General features: G+C 42.8%; 1 protein-coding gene across 4 annotated transcripts in view; it reads left to right on the top strand.

The window, feature by feature from the left end:
• kif21b (kinesin family member 21B) overlaps positions 1-19736 on the top strand; it is a 61207-nt gene that overhangs the window by 14247 nt on the left and 27224 nt on the right. For 3 of the 4 annotated variants that reach the window (XR_015845795.1, XM_088308782.1, XM_088308785.1), the window contains exons 2-26: positions 4496-4718; positions 6446-6628; positions 7619-7768; positions 8631-8768; positions 9636-9818; positions 9959-10074; positions 10233-10428; positions 11910-12099; positions 12252-12315; positions 12679-12909; positions 13525-13639; positions 13714-13849; positions 13970-14158; positions 14244-14443; positions 14526-14633; positions 15323-15639; positions 15712-15895; positions 15969-16172; positions 16245-16346; positions 16903-17068; positions 17320-17380; positions 17480-17528; positions 17955-18205; positions 19153-19221; positions 19316-19426. Coding sequence is in view for 3 of the 4 variants with exons in the window: in XM_088308782.1 (XP_088164908.1) it covers positions 4496-4718; positions 6446-6628; positions 7619-7768; positions 8631-8768; positions 9636-9818; positions 9959-10074; positions 10233-10428; positions 11910-12099; positions 12252-12315; positions 12679-12909; positions 13525-13639; positions 13714-13849; positions 13970-14158; positions 14244-14443; positions 14526-14633; positions 15323-15639; positions 15712-15895; positions 15969-16172; positions 16245-16346; positions 16903-17068; positions 17320-17380; positions 17480-17528; positions 17955-18205; positions 19153-19221; positions 19316-19426 (3936 nt within the window). In the remaining variant the exon portion in view is untranslated. The remainder of the gene's footprint in view (positions 1-4495; positions 4719-6445; positions 6629-7618; positions 7769-8630; positions 8769-9635; positions 9819-9958; positions 10075-10232; positions 10429-11909; positions 12100-12251; positions 12316-12678; positions 12910-13524; positions 13640-13713; positions 13850-13969; positions 14159-14243; positions 14444-14525; positions 14634-15322; positions 15640-15711; positions 15896-15968; positions 16173-16244; positions 16347-16902; positions 17069-17319; positions 17381-17479; positions 17529-17954; positions 18206-19152; positions 19222-19315; positions 19427-19736) is intronic. The other variant, XM_088308784.1, reaches the window with a different exon arrangement.

A 19736-nucleotide genomic window follows, 5' to 3' on the forward strand; every position in this document is an offset into this window, starting at 1 on the left:
GAGAATTTTATACCCGAGAAATACAATTTAAAACATAACATTCATTTTTACAGAATAAATAATCAGGCACATTGTTGACGTTGAAAAATTATTGTAGTAAGACTACATTTGTTGTATCAAGTGGTTATTTTTGGGCTTTTTGCTAGAATCGTGAGACATTTCCAAATTGGCCTTGCAAAAATTGTTTGTCTGGTGTGCTTCTGTTCAGCAAGAGAATTTTTGGAGGACGTTATCTGACACAAATCAATGTTTTCATTCTTTACCCGCATAGCAGACTGAGCCCGGCCTCCCACTCCCTCCATATTTATCCTCGCCAAATGTCTTCTTTTCCCCTTTCCACTAAGAAAAAGATATTTGATGGTTAGGAAAAACAGAAAGCAAGCCACGATGTTAGAAACTGAGGCTGCAAGGAGAAGACCACCGTGGTCTCCGCTGTTATCAGTAAGAACGGAAATGGAACTGGTGCTGTCTTGTTTTTTTTTTTTTTTGCTGGCAAATGCACTGAAGGAACATGCAGGGGACGTGAAGACGCTTCCAGATGAATAAAATCGCAGCACCAGAATGAGACTTTGTCAAGGAAAACGTTTACAAAGGACGGGGAAAGGAAGAAAGGAAATGAAGAGTGGTTGTTCCAATGGAGCTGAATGGAATTATTTACGTGAGCGTGTTCGCGGCTCTTATTTTTGGATAAATGGGCCGAGTGTTGTATGAAGCAGTGGCGGGCTTCCTGTGCCAGCTGACAAACAACAGAGCCCCGAAACCCTCCCAGCTCAAGCGAATACGATTAACTCAGCCTCAGTGTGCACGTTTCTGTGTGTCGGATTCCTAAACTATGCGCACGAGGGAAAAGAGCTCTTTGCTTATAAGCATTAAGCCGTTTTGAATCCTAAACGGATGTGAACACACATTCACCAGCAGTGTGATATGGGTGAACTGGGATCATTGGTGACCGACTTGGATTCTCATCTTGGGTACTCGCTGGGTCCTGATTGGATGACAGCACAATTGGATATGTGGTCATTTGTGCATCACTAGACAACAATTGTCATTTTGGAGGTGTGGGGGGGGGGGGGGGGTGTAACGCAAATGCAATGTGCACGCTGATATGGTCAATACACATTAGTAGTCCCTGAGCGGCATGTGCCGTTCCCAAGGCAACCGGACCCTCCTGGACAAGCCCAGCTGCAGGGGAAATGTGGGGATCGAGGCTGCATTTGCATTCATGGCATTGGTTTATGTGTTGGTGTGGTCAACGTAATGATTGTAAAGTCTATAGATGCTGATGTGACTATTGTCTAGCAAAAAAAAATATGTATTGGTTTTTCCAATTACGATAAGCACACAATAATTATTTGTGCTCTATATTTGACGTGAAAATTGTTGTATGTTGTGGAAGAGTGATATTGAGCTGGTGTTTTATGGAAACTTGCCCTTCATTTTTTGATCATGGAATTATTTGTTTGGGCGAGTGAGGTGGGCACCAATGACTTGTGGTTTTATGCTATTTGACCTGGATCAGAATAATTTTATGTCTATTTCCTGTGGGAATACTTTTTTTTTTTTTTAATCCACCCAGCATTTTAAAATAGATTTTTTTTCCACGATGCATTTCTCCTACACATGCCGTTCTGCTCATTAATGAGCAAAATATTAATATGGGTGCACTGGTTTCCTCATAAGCCGCTGGTGCTTTTAACATCTCTGTTTTCACAGTTGGTGAAGAAAATGCACACTCTGTAAAAGGTGCAATATTCAAATTCGCAACTCTGTGAAAACCGTGAATGAAAAAGAAATTGTAAAATAGATTCAAGAAAGTTCCTGAATGTGTACTCTTCACCTCCCCATCTGGACTTTTTGACTTTCACTGCTGTCAAGGTTTGAAAGAGGCATAATTAGTGCATGTGACTGTGTTTGTTTTGCCTTTTTCAAACTCCTAATTAACACTATTGGGTTTGATAATTAGTCTAATAAGGGAATTCCCTCGGCGCTTGTGTATAATGAGTTTCTGACTGTGTCAGCGTGCGTGTGCGTGTCTTCAGACTTGAGGCTACGTAATCTGTTATCTGCAGAAATTAGATGATTTGCACTATGACGAATTAACAACCTACTTCAAATGTTTGTTTTTTGACAACCTTGATCTCATGCAGACTTTTAACTGTGAGGTTATTTCTTGGTGCTGATGTCCTCTGAGACGGCGTTTGCATGAGAGTGAACCGAAGACATTTGCTCTCCCAATCAATGTTATGGATCGTATCCTTTGTCGCTGCAGCTGAGTCCCGTGCGACTTTGTGAAATGAGTATAAATAGCCGCCCCATTCTTTTTTTTTTTTTCAGCAGACACACCGACTGACTTTCATCAGTGTGTGTGTTTCCCTTTGTGTGTGCATATGTGTCAGTCAAACATGTTTTTCTATCGCCGTGTAAGCACAGGTTGTTGAGACGGTGTTCTGCCAAAATGTCCTACCCTTACGAATCGTCCCACCGGAGGCTGATTTGACAGCCTGATATGTCAAAATGTCCTACCCACGCGAAACTTCCTACCAGAGGCTAATTTGTCCGCAAAGTACTATCGTGTGCGTTCAGATTGTTTTGTTTGCGTGCATATAGGTAGAATTAAAAATATTTTAGTAAAATACACGTCAGTGTATTTTGAGGCGATGAAAAAATCAAACAAAACTCAATGAAAATAAAAATATGAAGTACTCCCCACTTTTAATCGAACAAACGACAGGTAGGACAAAATGCTCCAAATTTCCCACAAAATCACTATCGGCGTTGTGCGCATGCGCACTAGGCATTGGTAGGACGTCTCGACGCGTAGGAAGGAATTTCAGAACAACGGTCTTGAGTTCAGTTTGCGCTCCATTCCAACTACTACCCGATGTACAGGACAATTTTTAGTCATTCGTTTCATTAACTCTGCTTTGAATGACAATGCCACTTACTTCTGTGTTGGCAAGTGTGAATTTGAGTGTAAAAGATTGGCTGTCTCGACACTGGCCCTGCGGTTGAGTGTGCTTGACTAGTCTGCCGTTCGTGCCTAATGTCTGTTGAAATTCGCTACAGCTCCCAGTCACTCTAGACGGGATACATTTGAGTTAAAACAGATGGATGGAAATAACATGTTGGCTTCGCGGACACATTCGTTCTGAATAACACTTGTTGTGTCTAAGTTGAATGACTCGTGAGCAGGGAGTAATTGCGAAGCTGCGGAGATGTTGCCTTTCAAATGACAATGGAAAGTAATTATCCCAATTGGGCGAAACTGCTGACGAACGTAGAATGCGACGATGCGGCATAAAGCTTGGCGGTCATTGTTTTCGTGGCCGCGATCACTCATAATATTTGGTAAGTAAAGAACAATGTCACTGTACATTTATTGGCCTTATAAAAAGTTGCTTACGTGTGAGCAAACAGTATAAATACAATTGAGTCAACAGTCATTCCATGCCTCAATGATTTTGAATTAATCTTCAGCAAAAAATAGGCTGCTCTTGAATCACTTTCTGTTTTCACTCTTCTTTTGAATTTATACAGTGCAAACACTAAACTAATGTGCTGCCACCTAGTGGTCAGCAGTAGAATTACATCTAAAATAAACTGCAAACTGAACAAAATTAAGTCATGAATCCACATAATTGCAGGTAATTTTATTCTATCTGCGGACACATATGTTCCCGCACGTGTTTTTGTGATGGACAACTCCCGCCACGGCGTATCACCGTTGTGTGTGTGTGGGGGTGTGTGTGTGTGTGTGTGTGTGTGTGTGTGTCTTTGTTGCAACATCCCATAGGGGGTCAGCGGTTTGGTCTCGGTGAGTGAGCGAGTTGATTTGCATCCCCTTAGGATTGATCCTGGGTTTAGCATGTGGAGTGGTGGACACAGTGCCTCCAATAGTGTTGGCTCATCATGTTCTCTGCATCCTAAAGTGATTACCTCGCCACGCAAAACGACCAATATGCCCACATGACCGTGCGACACATCTTATGTTTAACTCATTCACTACCAGCTGAGTTAAAAAAAAAAAAAAAAGCATCTTTGACATCTTTTGCCGTCAATGGCAGTAAATGAGTTAATGCACAGCGTAATGTCAGGGAGTGTTTTTTTTTTTCCTTGGCAAGAAGTTAACACACCTGGGATGCGAGACGAAAGCAATTAATTACAATGAACATCCCGTCATGAGTGGACATTTTAGAAGTCCGTGATTTGCAGATGGTGCTTTATGAACTTATGAGGATGTCTGTTCTCCTCCCTTGCAGATTTTTCTTGTAGCATGATATTGTGATTCCTGCAAGCTTTTGAAAAATGTCTTCTCAATCGCCTTGTCGTCAAGTTAAATGAGTTATTGCCATGCCATGAAATCGTTTAAACGAATTACTTTAGTGCACGCTAATCCGTGAAAAATATTTAATTAACGTGCTTCATTCCAACAGCAAAGCCATTCCAAGAAAATAATATTTCAGTCACTCAATGCACGTTTTCTGTCATCTCGTAGGATACGTCCTCAGATGGCCAAAGAGAAGATTGAAGGTTGCCACGTGTGTACATTGGTCACACCCGGAGAGCCGCAAGTCCTCCTGGGCAAAGACAAGGCCTTCACCTATGACTTTGTTTTCGACATCGACTCGGAACAGCAGAGCGTCTACCAAGCATGTGTGCACAAGCTCATTGAGGGCTGTTTTGAAGGCTATAACGCCACCGTCTTTGCTTACGGACAGGTAGGTTGCCGAGGTTTCGGCATGAACAAAAATTTGTAAAAACTGTTCCACGTGTGCAAGGTGTGAACTGTGCTTTACTGCTGGCTTTTAACTTTGCAACCACAGTGCTGTGAAGAAAATATTTGCTCTCTTCTCAATTGTCATTTTTTTTTTGCACTCAAATGGAACCTGTCTGACAAAATGGAGTCAGTCCGAAAGATCCCAAAAAGCTGCGACATGATAAAAATAAATTCAAGAACAGATAAGAAATCAAGTAACTAACTTCCCAGTCTGGAGAGGCTCATAAAGCTTTTCCTAAAGCTTTAGGACTTTAGCAAAATATGGTCTACTGAATCTGCTTTGTTACTCCAGGACCTGGACGAGTTGCTGTGATTGATGGAACCATCAATTCTGTTCTTTATCAAAAAAAATTCTGAGAGAGGATGATCTGCCATCAGTTCATGATCTCAAACTGAAACTCATTTGGATTCAGAAAGCCAACTTCTGAATGGCTAAAATAAATAAATAAATAAATGTTTTGGTGTGACCTAGTCAACGTCTGTACTTGAATCTAATTGAAATGCTGTGGCATGACCTTAAAAAGGCTGTTCATGCTCAAACCCTTCAGTGTTGCTGATTAAAGCGATTCAGCATCAAAGTGTGAGCCGACATATCTCCATGGAGACGTGAAAGACTCATTTCCGGTTCGAGCAATGCTTGATTTCAGTCACTTTTTTGCTGCAGAGGTTGGCCGTGCCAATTTTTTAGGTTTCGGGGACAATCACTTTATCACACAGATCCTGGTCGCTTAAAAAATTAAATTATATCACCAATAAAAACAGCATTTTATGTTTGCTTGGATTATCTTTGATAACCATCATGACATTTCTTTGATGACCTTAAACCCCGAAGCGAGGAAATTGAGAAGAGGGCAAATACTTGTTCATGGCACTCCGTGCAGCTTTGCAAATTGTGCGTGAGAAGACTGTTGTCTCTCAATTCCTTCCCTGTGGTCCCACCTGCGCTGTCAGTTTGTGATCGGATCACCCAGGATGTGTGTTAATCCAAAAAGGGTTTATGCTTGGGATTTATTTGGGCTTTTAATTTTCTATTTCTACAGGTTCTGTTTACTTGTACATCTGTGGTTGTTTAACATACTGAAGGCATTTTGCTGTCTTTCCACTTTAATAGGCTTACAAGAGCTTTCCGGAGAAATTTCAGACTCAGTCAAACATTTGTATGTACAACGAATATCCGCGAATAAGAAACACCTCTCACTGAGTTGCGGTATTTCAAAATTGTTTGAAATAAAAATATTTTTTGTGCTTCTGAAAATTGAAAAATAAATAAAAAGTCAAACCGTTTGTACACAGCCCAAAGTATAATGTGAATATGAATCACCTGCGGATTTTTAAAAAATTTTTTTTGCGAAGGTGATAGGTCACATACCTTGCGCAGGACATTGTCTATACAACGTTTTGCGTGTACTCAGTGAGATTCCTAAACTGTATTTGGGAAGTGATTCTTTCACATACCACTAGAGGGTGCCCACGTGCCACTAGCGGTACATTTACCACACTGAGAATCTCCGCTTTAGATTATACTACTTATAGTAGGATAGTGCAAAGAAACCGTATTTGGTGTGATTACTTGTCAGCGTATCATTCTTCGTTGTTATTTTCTAAAGTAAGTCTGCTGGTTGTACTAGATTTGGACGATAACTACCAATTTGACTGTGCTTCATTCAGACGGGCTCTGGGAAGACCTACACCATGGGGACCGGTTTTGACGTGAGTCTGGCCCTGCCGGAGAAGGGCATCATCCCACGGGCTATTCACCAGCTCTTTGAAGGGATCCAGAGCAGGAAGGAGCAAGCCAAAGAAGCCGGCACGCAGCCCCCCGAATTTAAAGTCAGCGCCCAGTTTCTTGAGGTACGTCTCCGCAGAGGGAATTGGACGGACCTGGGCGTGTGTGTGTGTGTGTGTGTGTGTGTGTGTGTGTGAGACCTGGGATGGTTACTGGCCTTATTAACTCTAACCAGATGGGACAAAACGGCGAAACAAGAGAATCAGACCCCCTTTCCACAAGCAGGAAATGACAAGCCGATGACAGATGGGCAGGAGTGTCTTCTGTGCTTTGTCCAAATGAATGTTGGCCATTACGACTGACGTTAGTCTTCATCACCGCAAAATGGATGAGGGCAAGCGATGAGTGGGGGGGACAGGGAAGCACGTCTGCAAGCAATGAGATAAAAAAAAAAAAATGCCCGCTAAGGTTTCTGCTGGATGCTTTTTGCTTACTCTGAATGTCGGTGGATGATTTGATTATGCTTAAAAATAATTGCATTGCTGTACTCAATAATATGGGGCTGGTTGATTTTGCTGTGGCTGTCTGTTGGTGGTGTCTTACAAAAGCTTGGCAGGTCAAAAGGTTATCGCAGTAGATGTGAAACGTGGGTCTGTCTGTGTGTGTGTGCTTGGTGGGAAAAGCTGCGCTTTCAGCTTATTTCTGTGACCTTTGGCCTCTGTCATCATTCATATGATCCATTAGGCAAATGGGCTGTTCAAATGTGTGTTGAGGTTTTTTTTTCCCCATAAGGATAAAAAGGAAAGCTAATAAAATTTATTAGATATATTCAAATTCGATTTCTAGATGGTTTTTTTTTTCTTTTTTCAACATCTAAGTCTTTAGTCCAAGGTTTCTCCCTGGAGCTTTCATTCAAAATATGGGAAATAATTGTAAATGGTAATAGTTGGAGCTTTGGGGAAAAGCACACCCTTGACCTCTAGACACATCATATTTCCACTTATGTCATGTATTCTTTTAAAATTTTTATTATTCAAAACAGTTATGGGTAAAACGACCTCTCAGGTTTTCACTTTGTTTTTCTACGTTGTAATTACTCATTTATTACATTGTAGCTTTACAACGAAGAGATCCTAGACTTGTTCGATGGTGCGAGGGATCCGGAGTGTCGTAGTCGGAAGTCCAACATCAAAATCCACGAGGACGCTAGCGGCAGCATCTACACCACTGGCGTCACTTCCAGACTTGTCCAGTCAGAGGAGGAGGTCAGTGCTGGTTTTTTCCACCATAACGACACGTATGTGCACCGGGCGAGAACTTTGGATTGATAATCGTGCCAAGTTTTTAATGATGCTGTCAGCGAGGTGTTCATTTGAATAAATTATTTTTGTCGTAGTTTGCAGCGTGGGCGAACATCCCATCACATTGACAGTTGTGTTGCTCAAATTCCCGTTAGTTGGATTAGCAACATTATTATGCATGCTGTTAAATGAATACCTCTCACCGTGTCAATCCAAACGATAATTTGCCAATGCTGATTTTTTTGACGACTCTTGTTTTGAATTGATTGCCACATTTTCTAAATTGAATCAGTGAGTCTAATTTGAGGTTAGTTTTTAGCACGTAGTGAGCTCCTACTGCAGCGGGCGGCCCGAAACTGCCAAAAGTCAACAACAGCCTGCTGGTCTGCTGTCAAAAACCGACAATGAGGTCGAGCTTAACAAAGGAGTCTCTGCTCCTGCGAGTCTCCTTTCAGCTTCACTGATTTTGATTGATTTGCTGGTGAATGATTTTTTTTTTTTTCCTTTTGTATCCGGTGTTTTAAATTGACAGGTTTCTGTAGCGTGAATAGATTTGAAAAAAAAAAAAGGGTGATGTGGTGATTTGTCAATGGTGCAGAATAAAAGTCGAATTGAGATTAATTATCGACGTCGCAATTGTTTTTAGACATCAGTTCAGTGAGCATGAAAAAAACGAAAATGCAGATTCGTGTGTATTTAATGTCATCATGCATGTCAAATTCTAAACATCTGGATTTTCCCTGCTGTGGATGAGGAAATTGCACCATGTTGTCTTATCTTCATTTCAAATGAAAAGTCGCAACTGTGTCCTATTTTGTATGCGCAGCTGCTGCAATGCCTGAAACTGGGCGCGCTGTCCCGCACCACTGCCAGCACGCAGATGAACGCTCAAAGCTCCCGCTCGCACGCCATCTTCACCATCCACCTCTGTCAGATGAGAGTCTGCCAACAACCGTTACAATTGGTGAGCCCTGCGGCAGGATGAAAGGGTCCGGGGGTAAAAATGAATCGAGACAAAGCACACGGTCGGAGTCTTGTCGGAATTTCATCATGATCTGCTTTTACGTACAAATCTTTCAGTCGGCAGAGGAGGGAGGATTAGGATTAATGAGAGGATAGGAAAGGCAGGTAAAGGGTAGGAAACTATAAATATGGTAAGAATCAGTTTCCACTATTTTGTTACTTGAAACTGAAATTAAATGCGCTACCATAACACTGGTAATAACAAGTTTATATGCTGCTGTTACCAAAGTGTACATTGTAGGGCAGCGTATCGATTAAAATTTCCAAAATCGATCCGATTCGATACACAAGAGCCCGATTTTTGAATCACGATTCACTTTGAGTGATTTTTGATTCAATCTAAAAATCGTACAAACTGCTTGCTCTAACTAGGTGCATTAGTAAAAATATAAATACGTTATATTACATAACATTGATCATGTCAGTGTCCTGATCAGAACAATTAAAAAACTTCCGCCATTTTATTTTGACACGCTACTTTGGCGTCGTGACAAGATCTCGCGTGACGTCATGTAAATTTATGGGGAAAAAGACGTTATTAAAAGTATTGATCTGTGGTTTTATGAATTGATATCGGGCTGTGAAAAGGAAAATTGATATAGCATTTTTTTTTTTTTAACTCAACCCCAGTTTATAGCATGTTGATATTATAAACTACAATATTAGGTTTACCGCTCCTGTATATGTTGCTGCAAAAAGTCCTTGAAACAGATGTTTGAGACATCATGTATCTTCATCCCATGAGCTATTTCCCCATTTTCTCACACATTGTGCTTCACATCTTTTTTTCACCCAACCTCCTCGCTAGCCAACCGGAGACGGGGAGACCCAGGAATTAAACGGCGTGGACTCCGGTGCCATCGAGCAGCCCGAGTATGAAGCGCTGATGGCCAAGTTCCACTTTGTGGACCTGGCTGGTTCTGAGAGGCTCAAACGCACTGGAGCCACTGGAGAGCGAGCCCGTGAGGGGATCTCTATTAACTGTGGACTGGTGAGGCAGAAACACACTGGGTGTGTGTGTGTGGGGGGGGGGGGGGGTGCGCGTGTGTGTGCTTTCACCGACTAAGCATTGCTTGGTTCATTTGATGTTGGCTTGTTATAGCGTGTGTTTATTGTGTGTGTGTGTTGTAGTTGGCCCTTGGAAATGTCATCAGTGCTTTAGGAGACCAGACCAAGAAAGGGGGGCACGTCCCTTACAGAGACTCCAAACTCACTCGCCTGTTACAGGACTCACTAGGAGGCAACAGGTACATGTTGTTCAACACATTGTGGTTATTTTACGGTTGTAGCTAAAAGTTCACCTCAAAGTTAAGTGTGAACATGCAATAGACTGCAAATGATCTGTGCCGGTTGCCGCCGTGCAAAGTGCTCTATTTTGCATTCATTATGGAATTATTCTATCCAGTCGCACTGTGATGATCGCCTGTGTCAGTCCCTCCGACCGCGACTTCATGGAGACACTGAACACCCTCAAGTACGCCAACCGCGCCCGCAACATCAAGAACAAGGTGGTGGTGAACCAAGACAAGACCAGCCAGCAGATCAGCGCCCTGCGTGCCGAGATAGCCCGCCTCCAGATGGAGCTGATGGAGTACAAGGCGGTGCGTGGTGGGCGGGCTAATCGTGGGGGTACAACAGGAAACGGCGGCACTTAAACATTTGGATGAGAATGGTTGATGATAGATTTCACTGAGATGAGGAACGTGTTTGATTTACCTTGACCTCTTTTGACCATCTATGGCAAATTTCATTCAAAACATGCAAGCATGCAAAAAATGTGCGAATTCGGGTACATTTGGATTATCCTATTATTACACCCACCCCCCCCAAAAAAAGAAATAAAAATATGTGTGAATGTATATTATAAGCCATGGGATGTGACTGCAAGTAACACATGCTCCTGCCACCGGACGGAATGATGTTTGCGTGCTGTGACCGGATTAGACAGGGCCTCTCTGTTCATAGATTATGCAATCGAGTTTTCTAGTGGTTATCATTCAGAGTCTGACAATGACAACTTGAAGACCCCAACACAGACCAACCAATGTTGTCCAGATTAAATAATCGCATTGTTTCAAACAAGTTTATGACCTCATAGAACTCTGACCTCCTCCAAGGCCGGTCGGTGCTAATTTGGCTCGGCACCAAATTACGCTAATATCCATATAATGCTCCCGCAGTTTAGAAAAATAGGACATTTGGGATTAGAACAATTGGAACTAAATTTCAAAGTTGTCGTTCTTTACTTCCTGAGTTTAGGGCTGTACAATTGATCGAAATTCAATGACGATTATTACACTCAACCATAAAAATAATTGGCATAATCGTAAAAAACAATTATTGTGTACAGTATTTTATGGATAACGTTTAAAATAGTACTAATTTTATAATGTTTAATACTATAGTTAGTATTTTGTGTTCAAAATTTGAGCCCCCCAAAAATAATCGTTTGAATAATCGTTTAAATTAATACTAAAATATTTTTTTTTCAGTATCGAGTTGCCTTAGTTGAGGTTATCAACTATATGCAAGTACATATTTGCGATTTAAAAAAAAAAATAAAAGAAATCCATTATTCGAAAAACTTTTTTTTGGGTGGAGGATAGATGCCATCTTGTGGCATGTACAAGCGATTACCTTTTCAGAGGGCATCAATTTGCCTATGGCTTTTTCTGTATTTACAGCAGTCCTGCGTCTGTATTCACGAGGGGAACACCGTAGTCATTTGTAGTTTCAAAAGTCTGATTTGGTCTGTTTGTGGTCAAAGGGTGCTTGTTCCACTTTGTCTTTATTAGCACCGTTCCTACACTTTAAAAATTCTTCCAGTTTATATTCTCATCTCCAATAATGTCGCATGAGTTAATTCCCTTCCACGGATAAACATCAATTTTACAAGCTCATCTTCTGATTTTAATCAGAGAACAAAATTTTGTATTAGTAAAATTATCACACCAAATAAAAATATCACAAAACGGGGATATTGCAGCACTCTCATTTGCCGCGCAATGCTGGTTAATACTAATCACTGCTCTTAATGACTCTGCGCCTCCTTTCACTCAACGTGGACTATCTCGGCATGCAGGGCAAGCGCGTGGCTTGTGAGGACGGTTCCGAGGGTTACAGCGACTTGTACCAGGAGAACGCCATGCTCCAAAGAGAGAACGACACACTGCGCCTCAGGGTGAAAGCCATGCAGGAGACCATCGACCACCTGAACACCCGAGTCACACATCTGCTGGCCAACGAAGTCAGCGTGCTGCTCTCCAAGTCGAGTACGTGCATTCAACTTCTCTGTTGTTGATTCGGGTAGATGAGGCGAAAGCGAACAGACCATTTAGGAATCAGACATAAATGCAATTATATTTGCTTACTCTTCATTTTAATGTAGTAAATTACAAACCTTCCTCCTACTTGACTTCTCTAGGTGAGGGTAACCAGGAGATCGGGACTCTAATTCAGAACTACATCCGGGAAGTTGAAGAACTCAGGTAAGAGCTTTTCATGCTCAGCGCTGCTTTAACGCTCACGTGACACTTTTGAAATTGAGCTTGATCCTTTTGGTTACTATACAGCGACTACCTAAACTGTTAAATAAGGTAACCAAATTGTTCGGAGGATGCAGAGCAAATGAATTCATTCCTACCTCCCTTACATTGTCAAAAAAATGAGTATTTGTTTTAGAAGAATTTGTTAGATAACAATTTAAAGGCCAGCATCTTCTGTGGGAGTTCTAACAATGAAGTTTTATTTGTTTTTTTTCATCACTTTTCTCTTGCAATATTCTGACTTTATTTTTTCTTTTCTTTTTTTCTTTTACATCACAAAACCTCCCCTGTTTTTTTCGGACTTAGATCCAAGCTGCTGGAGAGTGAGGCCATGAATGAGTCATTGCGCCGTCAAGCCGCTCGCCTCCCCTCTCGCGCACCCTTCACTTCTTCCTGTCTGAGCCCCGCCCCCGGTCACCCCCCTGGCTCCACCCCTGCGGCTATGTCCATGGAGGCCGAAATGACGGACGTGTTGCGCAGAGCCAAGCTGGACATCGAGAGGCTGAAAAAGAAGGAGAGAAGGCAGAGGAGAATGAGGTGAGGAGATAATCGCCTCATTTCATCCCTATTTTTTTTTACATAACTCTGTGAAACTCTGCCCTTCCCGTCGCTTATCTCTTTGCGCTTAAGAGGTGCATTAAAGGTCATTTAGGCGGCCGTTCCCTGAATGGAATTGGAACGTAGCCAGGAGTAAAACTTGCTTTGGCTCAGATTGGTCTCATTCAGCTGGCCACTGGGTCGTGGGAGACGAGAGTGCAAAGTCCAAAAGGCTAATTGGGATTTAATGGGATCTAGATGGAAGTAGATTCGGGGGTTAAGATGGGGCATTTGATAAGATGCAAGGTTGTAAAACTCAGAGCAAAGGAGAGTGTACAAACGGTTATAAAATCGACAGAGCTAAAGGCAAAAGTGAAAGGACTAATGGAGAGTGTGGAGTTTGCATGTGGCATTGTCTCCTTCCATATTTCAGAAACATCCATGTAAGGCGAACCAACGCCTTTTAATTATCCATAGATTGTGATTGTCGTGCCTTTTGACTGGCAAACCATCCTCGTCTTTCTCAAAGTCAGTATGGATGCGCTCATCCATTGCGGGAGGAATCGCTAATTTGCTGATTTTATTTATTTCTTTATTTTTTGTTGCCCTCCTCAGTCCGGACTTGGAGAAAGGTTTGAAAAAACGTGTGAAGTTACACAACCACGAGAATGGCGACAACGGGCAAAACGGACTCAACGGAGAGATTGATTCGGATGACAATCACACCGAGGTAACCTTTTGTGATCTGTTGATTCATAAACGAGACGGAAGGAACTGCGCCTCATATTGAATTTTTGTGCACAGGACATCATGTCTACGTTGCAGGAAGAAAGTGGTTGTGATGAAGAGGAGGAGGATGAGGAGGAAGGACGGGAGGAAGATGACGAGTTTGACAGCGATGAGAGCTTGGTGGACTCAGACTCAGATTCTGATGAGAAAGGTGTGATTTGGCTTTGTACTTCAATATGTAAAATCAGGTCCCCACAAAGACATATTGACGTGTATGTGTGTATTTTCACCATTTAATTCACACCTCTGACTTTTGGACTCCAACTGTCAGCCAACTTCCAGGCCGACCTTGCCGATCTGACCTGCGAGATCGAGATCAAGCAGAAGTTGATTGACGAGCTGGAGAACAGCCAGCGGCGGTTGCTGATGCTCAAGCTCCAGTATGAGGAGAAGCTCATTCTGCTGCAAAACAAGATCCGAGACACCCAACTAGAGAGGGACCGTGTGCTTCAGAACCTCAGTGAGACCACTCACTCGCAACCTTTTTCTTTCCTGACACTTGAAGAGGTGACGTGAGGTCATTAACGTTCCTACGTGCTTCACAGTGTCCATGGAGAACTACACGGAGGAGAAGGCGAACCGCATCAAGCAGGAGTACGAAAAACGTCTGAAGGAGATGAACCGGGACCTTTTGAAGCTCCAAGCCGCGCAGAAGGAACACGCGCGTCTTCTTAAAAACCAGGGCCGGTACGAACGCGAGCTGAAGAAACTCCAAGCGGAGGTCAACGAGATGAAGAAAGCGAAGGTGAGAGAAGGAGTGGGAAGCACAGATTGGCGAGATGAACCCGTGCGTCAACTCACCCGTGTCACCTGTCGGCCGGCTTTAGGTGGCGGTGATGAAACAGATGAAGGAGGAGCAGCAGAGGAGGAGGCTGGTGGAGGCCAAGAGGACCCGAGAGATTGCGCAACTCAAGAAGGAGCAGCGAAGACAAGAGGTCAGGCAACGTTTATTGAGCGACAGGACAGTTTACGAGACATTAGTTGAGGGGCTGGGCCATGTGGACACATTTCAAATTATGATATTCACACCAGTTACCTTGTAATAATATTGATATGGGTTTAGTGAAAGTTACGCTTTTTTTTACATACAGTCATGAACATGAAAAAAAAATCAAATTGAAAATTAAATGAACAATGTACTGCAACTCTGCTTTAACGATAATTGATGACCGCATCGCTTGCTTTTATTTTTACCATAATCTTTGCTAGTTTATCCACAGGTAAATATGAAATCATAAATATGGTTAAATGTTGTTGTTAATATATTGTCTGTATCATATTATATATGATATTTTCACCCAGCTCCAATTAGTGGTTTGTTAGTGTTTGTACATTTTGGACACTAGAGGGCAGTGCGGAGTGAAGTAAACTAATTTGAGTCAGCACAGCTGAGCTGGTATGTCAATTCACGCCATGTTGTTGCAACTGCATAAGCAAAAGTCTGAATTGTCATTTTACTTGTACTAAGTAGTGTCAAATCAGCTCGTCACACCCTTTAAGTAGCGTCCGAACCACCAGCGGGATCATTTGTAGTCATTCATAATCCAGTTCTCAATAAGGTCATAATTTATGTCATATTCTAACTCTAAACTCAAGATCTTCCTTCCTTTTCCTTCTCAATCAGTTTCAAATCCGGGCGTTGGAGTCCCAGAAGCGCCAACAGGAGCTGGTCCTGCGCAGGAAAACGCAAGAGGTGACCGCCCTCCGCCGGCTGGCCAAGCCCATGTCAGACCGTGTAGCTGGACGCGTGGCCCGTTGGAACCAGACCGCCGCGGTGACTGACTCTGGCGCAGAGTTGTCGGCCAGCACAACGGCAAGCAGCTCTGAACCTGAGGGCGGGAAGACCGTGAGCGGATTAGTACGGCAGTGGAACAACAAAAATAACGGCTATGGCTACCTGGGCGAGAGTGAGGGGAGCATGGATGCAACGCGGGTCGTCGGGTGAGATGGCTTCGAATATGGGCTTGATCTGAACTATATATGTGTCGTCTTAAACGTTCTCACCTCGTACAGCAGCAGGAAGAAGCAGCAGCGTAAGCCAGTGGGCGTCGGCACCACCGCAGCAGCGGGTCGAGCCGTAACCTTCTCCAAGTCGGCCCGTCAGAAGTGGCAAACGCTCGAGCGTCGTATTATGGACATCGTCATGCAGAGAATGACCATCGCCAATGTCGAAGCTGACATGGATCGACTCATCAAGGTTGGGGAGGCAGTCATCTGTTATGTAAGAATTTGAATTCTATCAGAAATAACCTTTTTTTTTTTTCCCCCAGAAACGAGAGGAGCTGACAGCCCAGCAGGAGGCGCTGTCTCATAAGCGAACGGTGCTAATGGCGGAAGGGGAGGGGCCAGAAGCGGAGGACCGACTCCTTTTGGAGATTAGTGAGGATATCGAAGTTCTGAACGCTAACATCGATTACATAAATGACAGTCTGTCCGACTGCCAGGCCACAATTGTGCAGATAGAGGAGACAAAGGTGAGGATAACGCACAAGTAGACACCTGATTAAAAACACACCTAAAATTTAAGAACGACATTTCTATTACAGGATGAGTTAGACTCCGTGGATACTTCAGTGGTCATCAGCTCGTGTTCCCTGGCTGAAGCACGCCACCTGCTGGACCATTTTCTCAAGGCCTCCATTGACAAGGTCTGTCAAGACAAACGAGAACCAACACGTCTGTCGAGAATTGAGAGAATTAAAATAGCGCTGACTAAGAGAATAATATGCAAAATATGGGGGGGAAAAAAAGGCGCATTCTGGTCCAATAATGACATTTGGTTTTGATATTTTTAATTAATGTTCCGGAAATGGATGGATCAATTAAATTTCAGTCTGATATTGGGCTTATAATCGTCATACCTTAAAAAGAAACAACAGAAAAATGGTTATTTTCTGAGTGAGTATTCACATTTTGTTTTCAACTTGAAATGAACCTGCGGCTTGCAGTGAAAATATAATCCTTAAATTGCTTGCGTTCCCTCAAGCACCTGCATGTGGAACAGCTTGTCCCCCATGCTTTGACCAAGTTTGCTTTGAGAGGAAAAAAAAAAAGTTTAGTTTTCACTGAGTTACAACTCTGGACCGAAGGTATAAATGATTTGAACGCATTTGTATATTTATTTATTTATTTATTTTTTTTTTGCGCTTAAATGATTGCAAATGACGTCAGTGTTGACTCACGCGTTTGTGCGTTTGTGTGTAGAGTTTACAGGTGGTGCAGAAGGAGGCTCAGATCCGACTACTGGAGGGTCAGCTGAGACAGACGGATGTGATTGGTTCGTCGCAAAATCACATGATCCTCGATGCTCTGCGGGAAAAGGCCGAGTGCATCCCTGAACTGCAGGCTCTACTCCACAACGTGCAGCAAGGTGAGAGGCGCACTGTTGACGTAAAAGCTCCAAATTGAGTGTTTTTACGTTGCGTGTTTGTTTTTTCGAAGGCGGATCCTCTATTATTTGTTCGTTTATGTTCGGATGTCGTTCTAAATGTGTCCGCGGAGTACACACAAACTCAAGTCCGAACATATTACCGAATTGCAAATGTGTGTGCGTGAAACATGCATGCACATGTTTATGCATAAGCACTTTTTGTTCATCCCCCCCCCCCACCACACTTTCAGAAAACGGTTACGCCAGCACAGATGAGGAGCCTTCCGAGTTCAGTCAAGCGTCAGACAACAGGTGAAAGCAAAATCTGCCCTCGCTTCCTTCTCATCTTCTTGCCATTTTAGTCACTTCAATCGTGCATGTTTATTTGAGCTTCGTCTTTCCTTCCTTCAGTGTCTCTCTACTGAAAGAATCCAACAGCCAAGATGACTTCAAAATAAAGGTAAAGCATTTTATTTTCTGTAGCATTTATTTACATTCCATGTCTAGATTTAATTGCTGACACGAGATTAAATCTGAATATTGAGTGATGTTTTTGTTAGCGCATGTGCCCTTTTATTCACCACAAGGTGGCAGTATAAGCAAAGAATTACAAGTTGACTTGCCTCTTTGATGTTGGGTGTGAAATAATTTAGCATTTGACACAGTTCTGATTTTCTCTCCTGGTATTACAGTCTCCGCCATCCTTATTTTGTTTTTTTTCCACCCCTGAGATATTTGACCACACAGCTCTTGCTACATTATGTTCCAGCTCATCTCCTTGCTGCTTGGCTTCCGTTTAATTGCATTTTGTAGTTCTGTTTGATTGTGTTTTCATGTTGCTTTTACTCGTCTCTGTCTCTCCTCTTGGCTCACACTTCCCACGCAGGTGGAACCTCGCCTGTCAGCTCAGATGAAGGCGGTTTCGGCCGAGTATCTGGGGCCCGCCTTGGAGCATTCGTCAGGCTGCAAGCAGCAGCAAATCACAAAGTCTCTGGCGTCGCTCACCGACATCCAGGAGGACGGTCTGAGCACGGCGAAGGCGAGCCTGGGCCTCGGTCTCAGTCTCTCGCTGCGTGACCCCTACCACAAGGAACGGGCGTCACGCACCATCAGTTTGCCTGTCAGAGGGCACACCTTGTAAGTTGAAAACATGCAACCAAACCAGTGTGCAAGTCACTAAAAAATATTTGGACATGTGTATTGTATTTTTGTGGTTAAGAGGTAACAATTGTGAAAATTCGTCTTGTGTTATGATCACCCGCTCCAACATTACATGAGATGATGACATCAATACAAAAGTTGCATCAAATTGACAGTGATTTTGTTTTTGGAATATTATGCAATGAGCAACTGCCTCCCCCAAATTATGTATTGCCTAAAGTAATAATTTCAACCGTAAATATAACAATAAACCAATACAGGATATAATTTTCAACTCTCAATCCCATTGACGGCTAAAGACGTCAAAGATCAATTTTTTTTTTTTTTACTTGGCTGGTAGTGGATGAGTTAATAATAATTGGCTTTCAGATGATTTGAGCCAGAAAAAAAATCTACCTGAAATGTGTCTGTACATGCATACGCACAAAAGACTCTCTATAGTAACCCGGGCTAAACTTAGCTCCTCTCCAACACATACGATTAGATCCCTCTGCAACGCTTCCTTGATGTCAATTACTACTTTCCTATTAGCCAGAGCTTTGACACAATCTTGCGGCATGTTAGGCCATTACAGAAAGAGGAATTCCACCTTCCAACATAGCATAGCCCAAGTATGTCCAAATCAACAAAAGAATGAAAGAAAAAGAAAAAAGCCAGAGCCCAGACCTCAATGCAACTGATCCCCCCCCCCCTTTGTGCATTTACCGCCTTTATTATTTATTGTGATATCATTCTCTGTGTGACATTTTAAGATACAGCCCCTAAAAAGAGAAAACAATTCAGTGGAATCTGAGTCTAAAATGAGCCAGCCAGTTTCAGTAACGCTGCTAATTGCTTTTTAAACATGCTTATAGTTAATGTGTTATTAGCATGAGTTTAATCCCTTTACTTTTATTTATTTATTTATTTATTTTTTTTGTCAGTCCCAGGCAGTCGCGAGGCTATGACACCTCCCCCATCACCAGAAGGAAATCTTACGATCGTTCATACAGGTACACACACGCACACACACACCTGTCATGAAGTTGCATCACTTGCTCCTTTTCACTCACACTTATTTGGATATTTGTCTTGTGAATTTCGCAGGCCCACTGATGGCTATACACCCCCTTCGTCCCCTCCGCTGAGGACCAGGAATGACCGCAACGTGTTCTCGAGGCTCACCAGCAACCAAAGTCAAGGTTCTGCTCTTGACAAGTGAGTAACAAATTTCACTTTCGTTTTACATGCGCTAACGATCAGCCAGAGGTTTTTTTTTTTTTTTTATGTCTTCTCTTTTGGTTTACTGGCCCTTTGGAGTGTCTGAAGGTCACGTCTTTGGAGAAGAAAGGGCCTTAGTGTGTGGTTTTGTGGCGCTTAAGTGTGTGCAATTTCCAGTGAGTTTATCTGCGCATCAATCCCATTGTGGTGCCGAGGACACTTCAAGTGGCATTAATGCCAATCTCTGGGGGACAAGTGGTACCGGCATAACTAAAGACGTGCTCCACAACTACGGGATAATAGGTGC

The sequence above is a fragment of the Idiotropiscis lumnitzeri genome, chromosome 11, assembly GCF_059441095.1.
Source record: "Idiotropiscis lumnitzeri isolate Australia: NSW breed Sydney's pygmy pipehorse chromosome 11, RoL_Ilum_1.0, whole genome shotgun sequence".
Lineage (NCBI taxonomy): Eukaryota > Metazoa > Chordata > Actinopteri > Syngnathiformes > Syngnathidae > Idiotropiscis > Idiotropiscis lumnitzeri.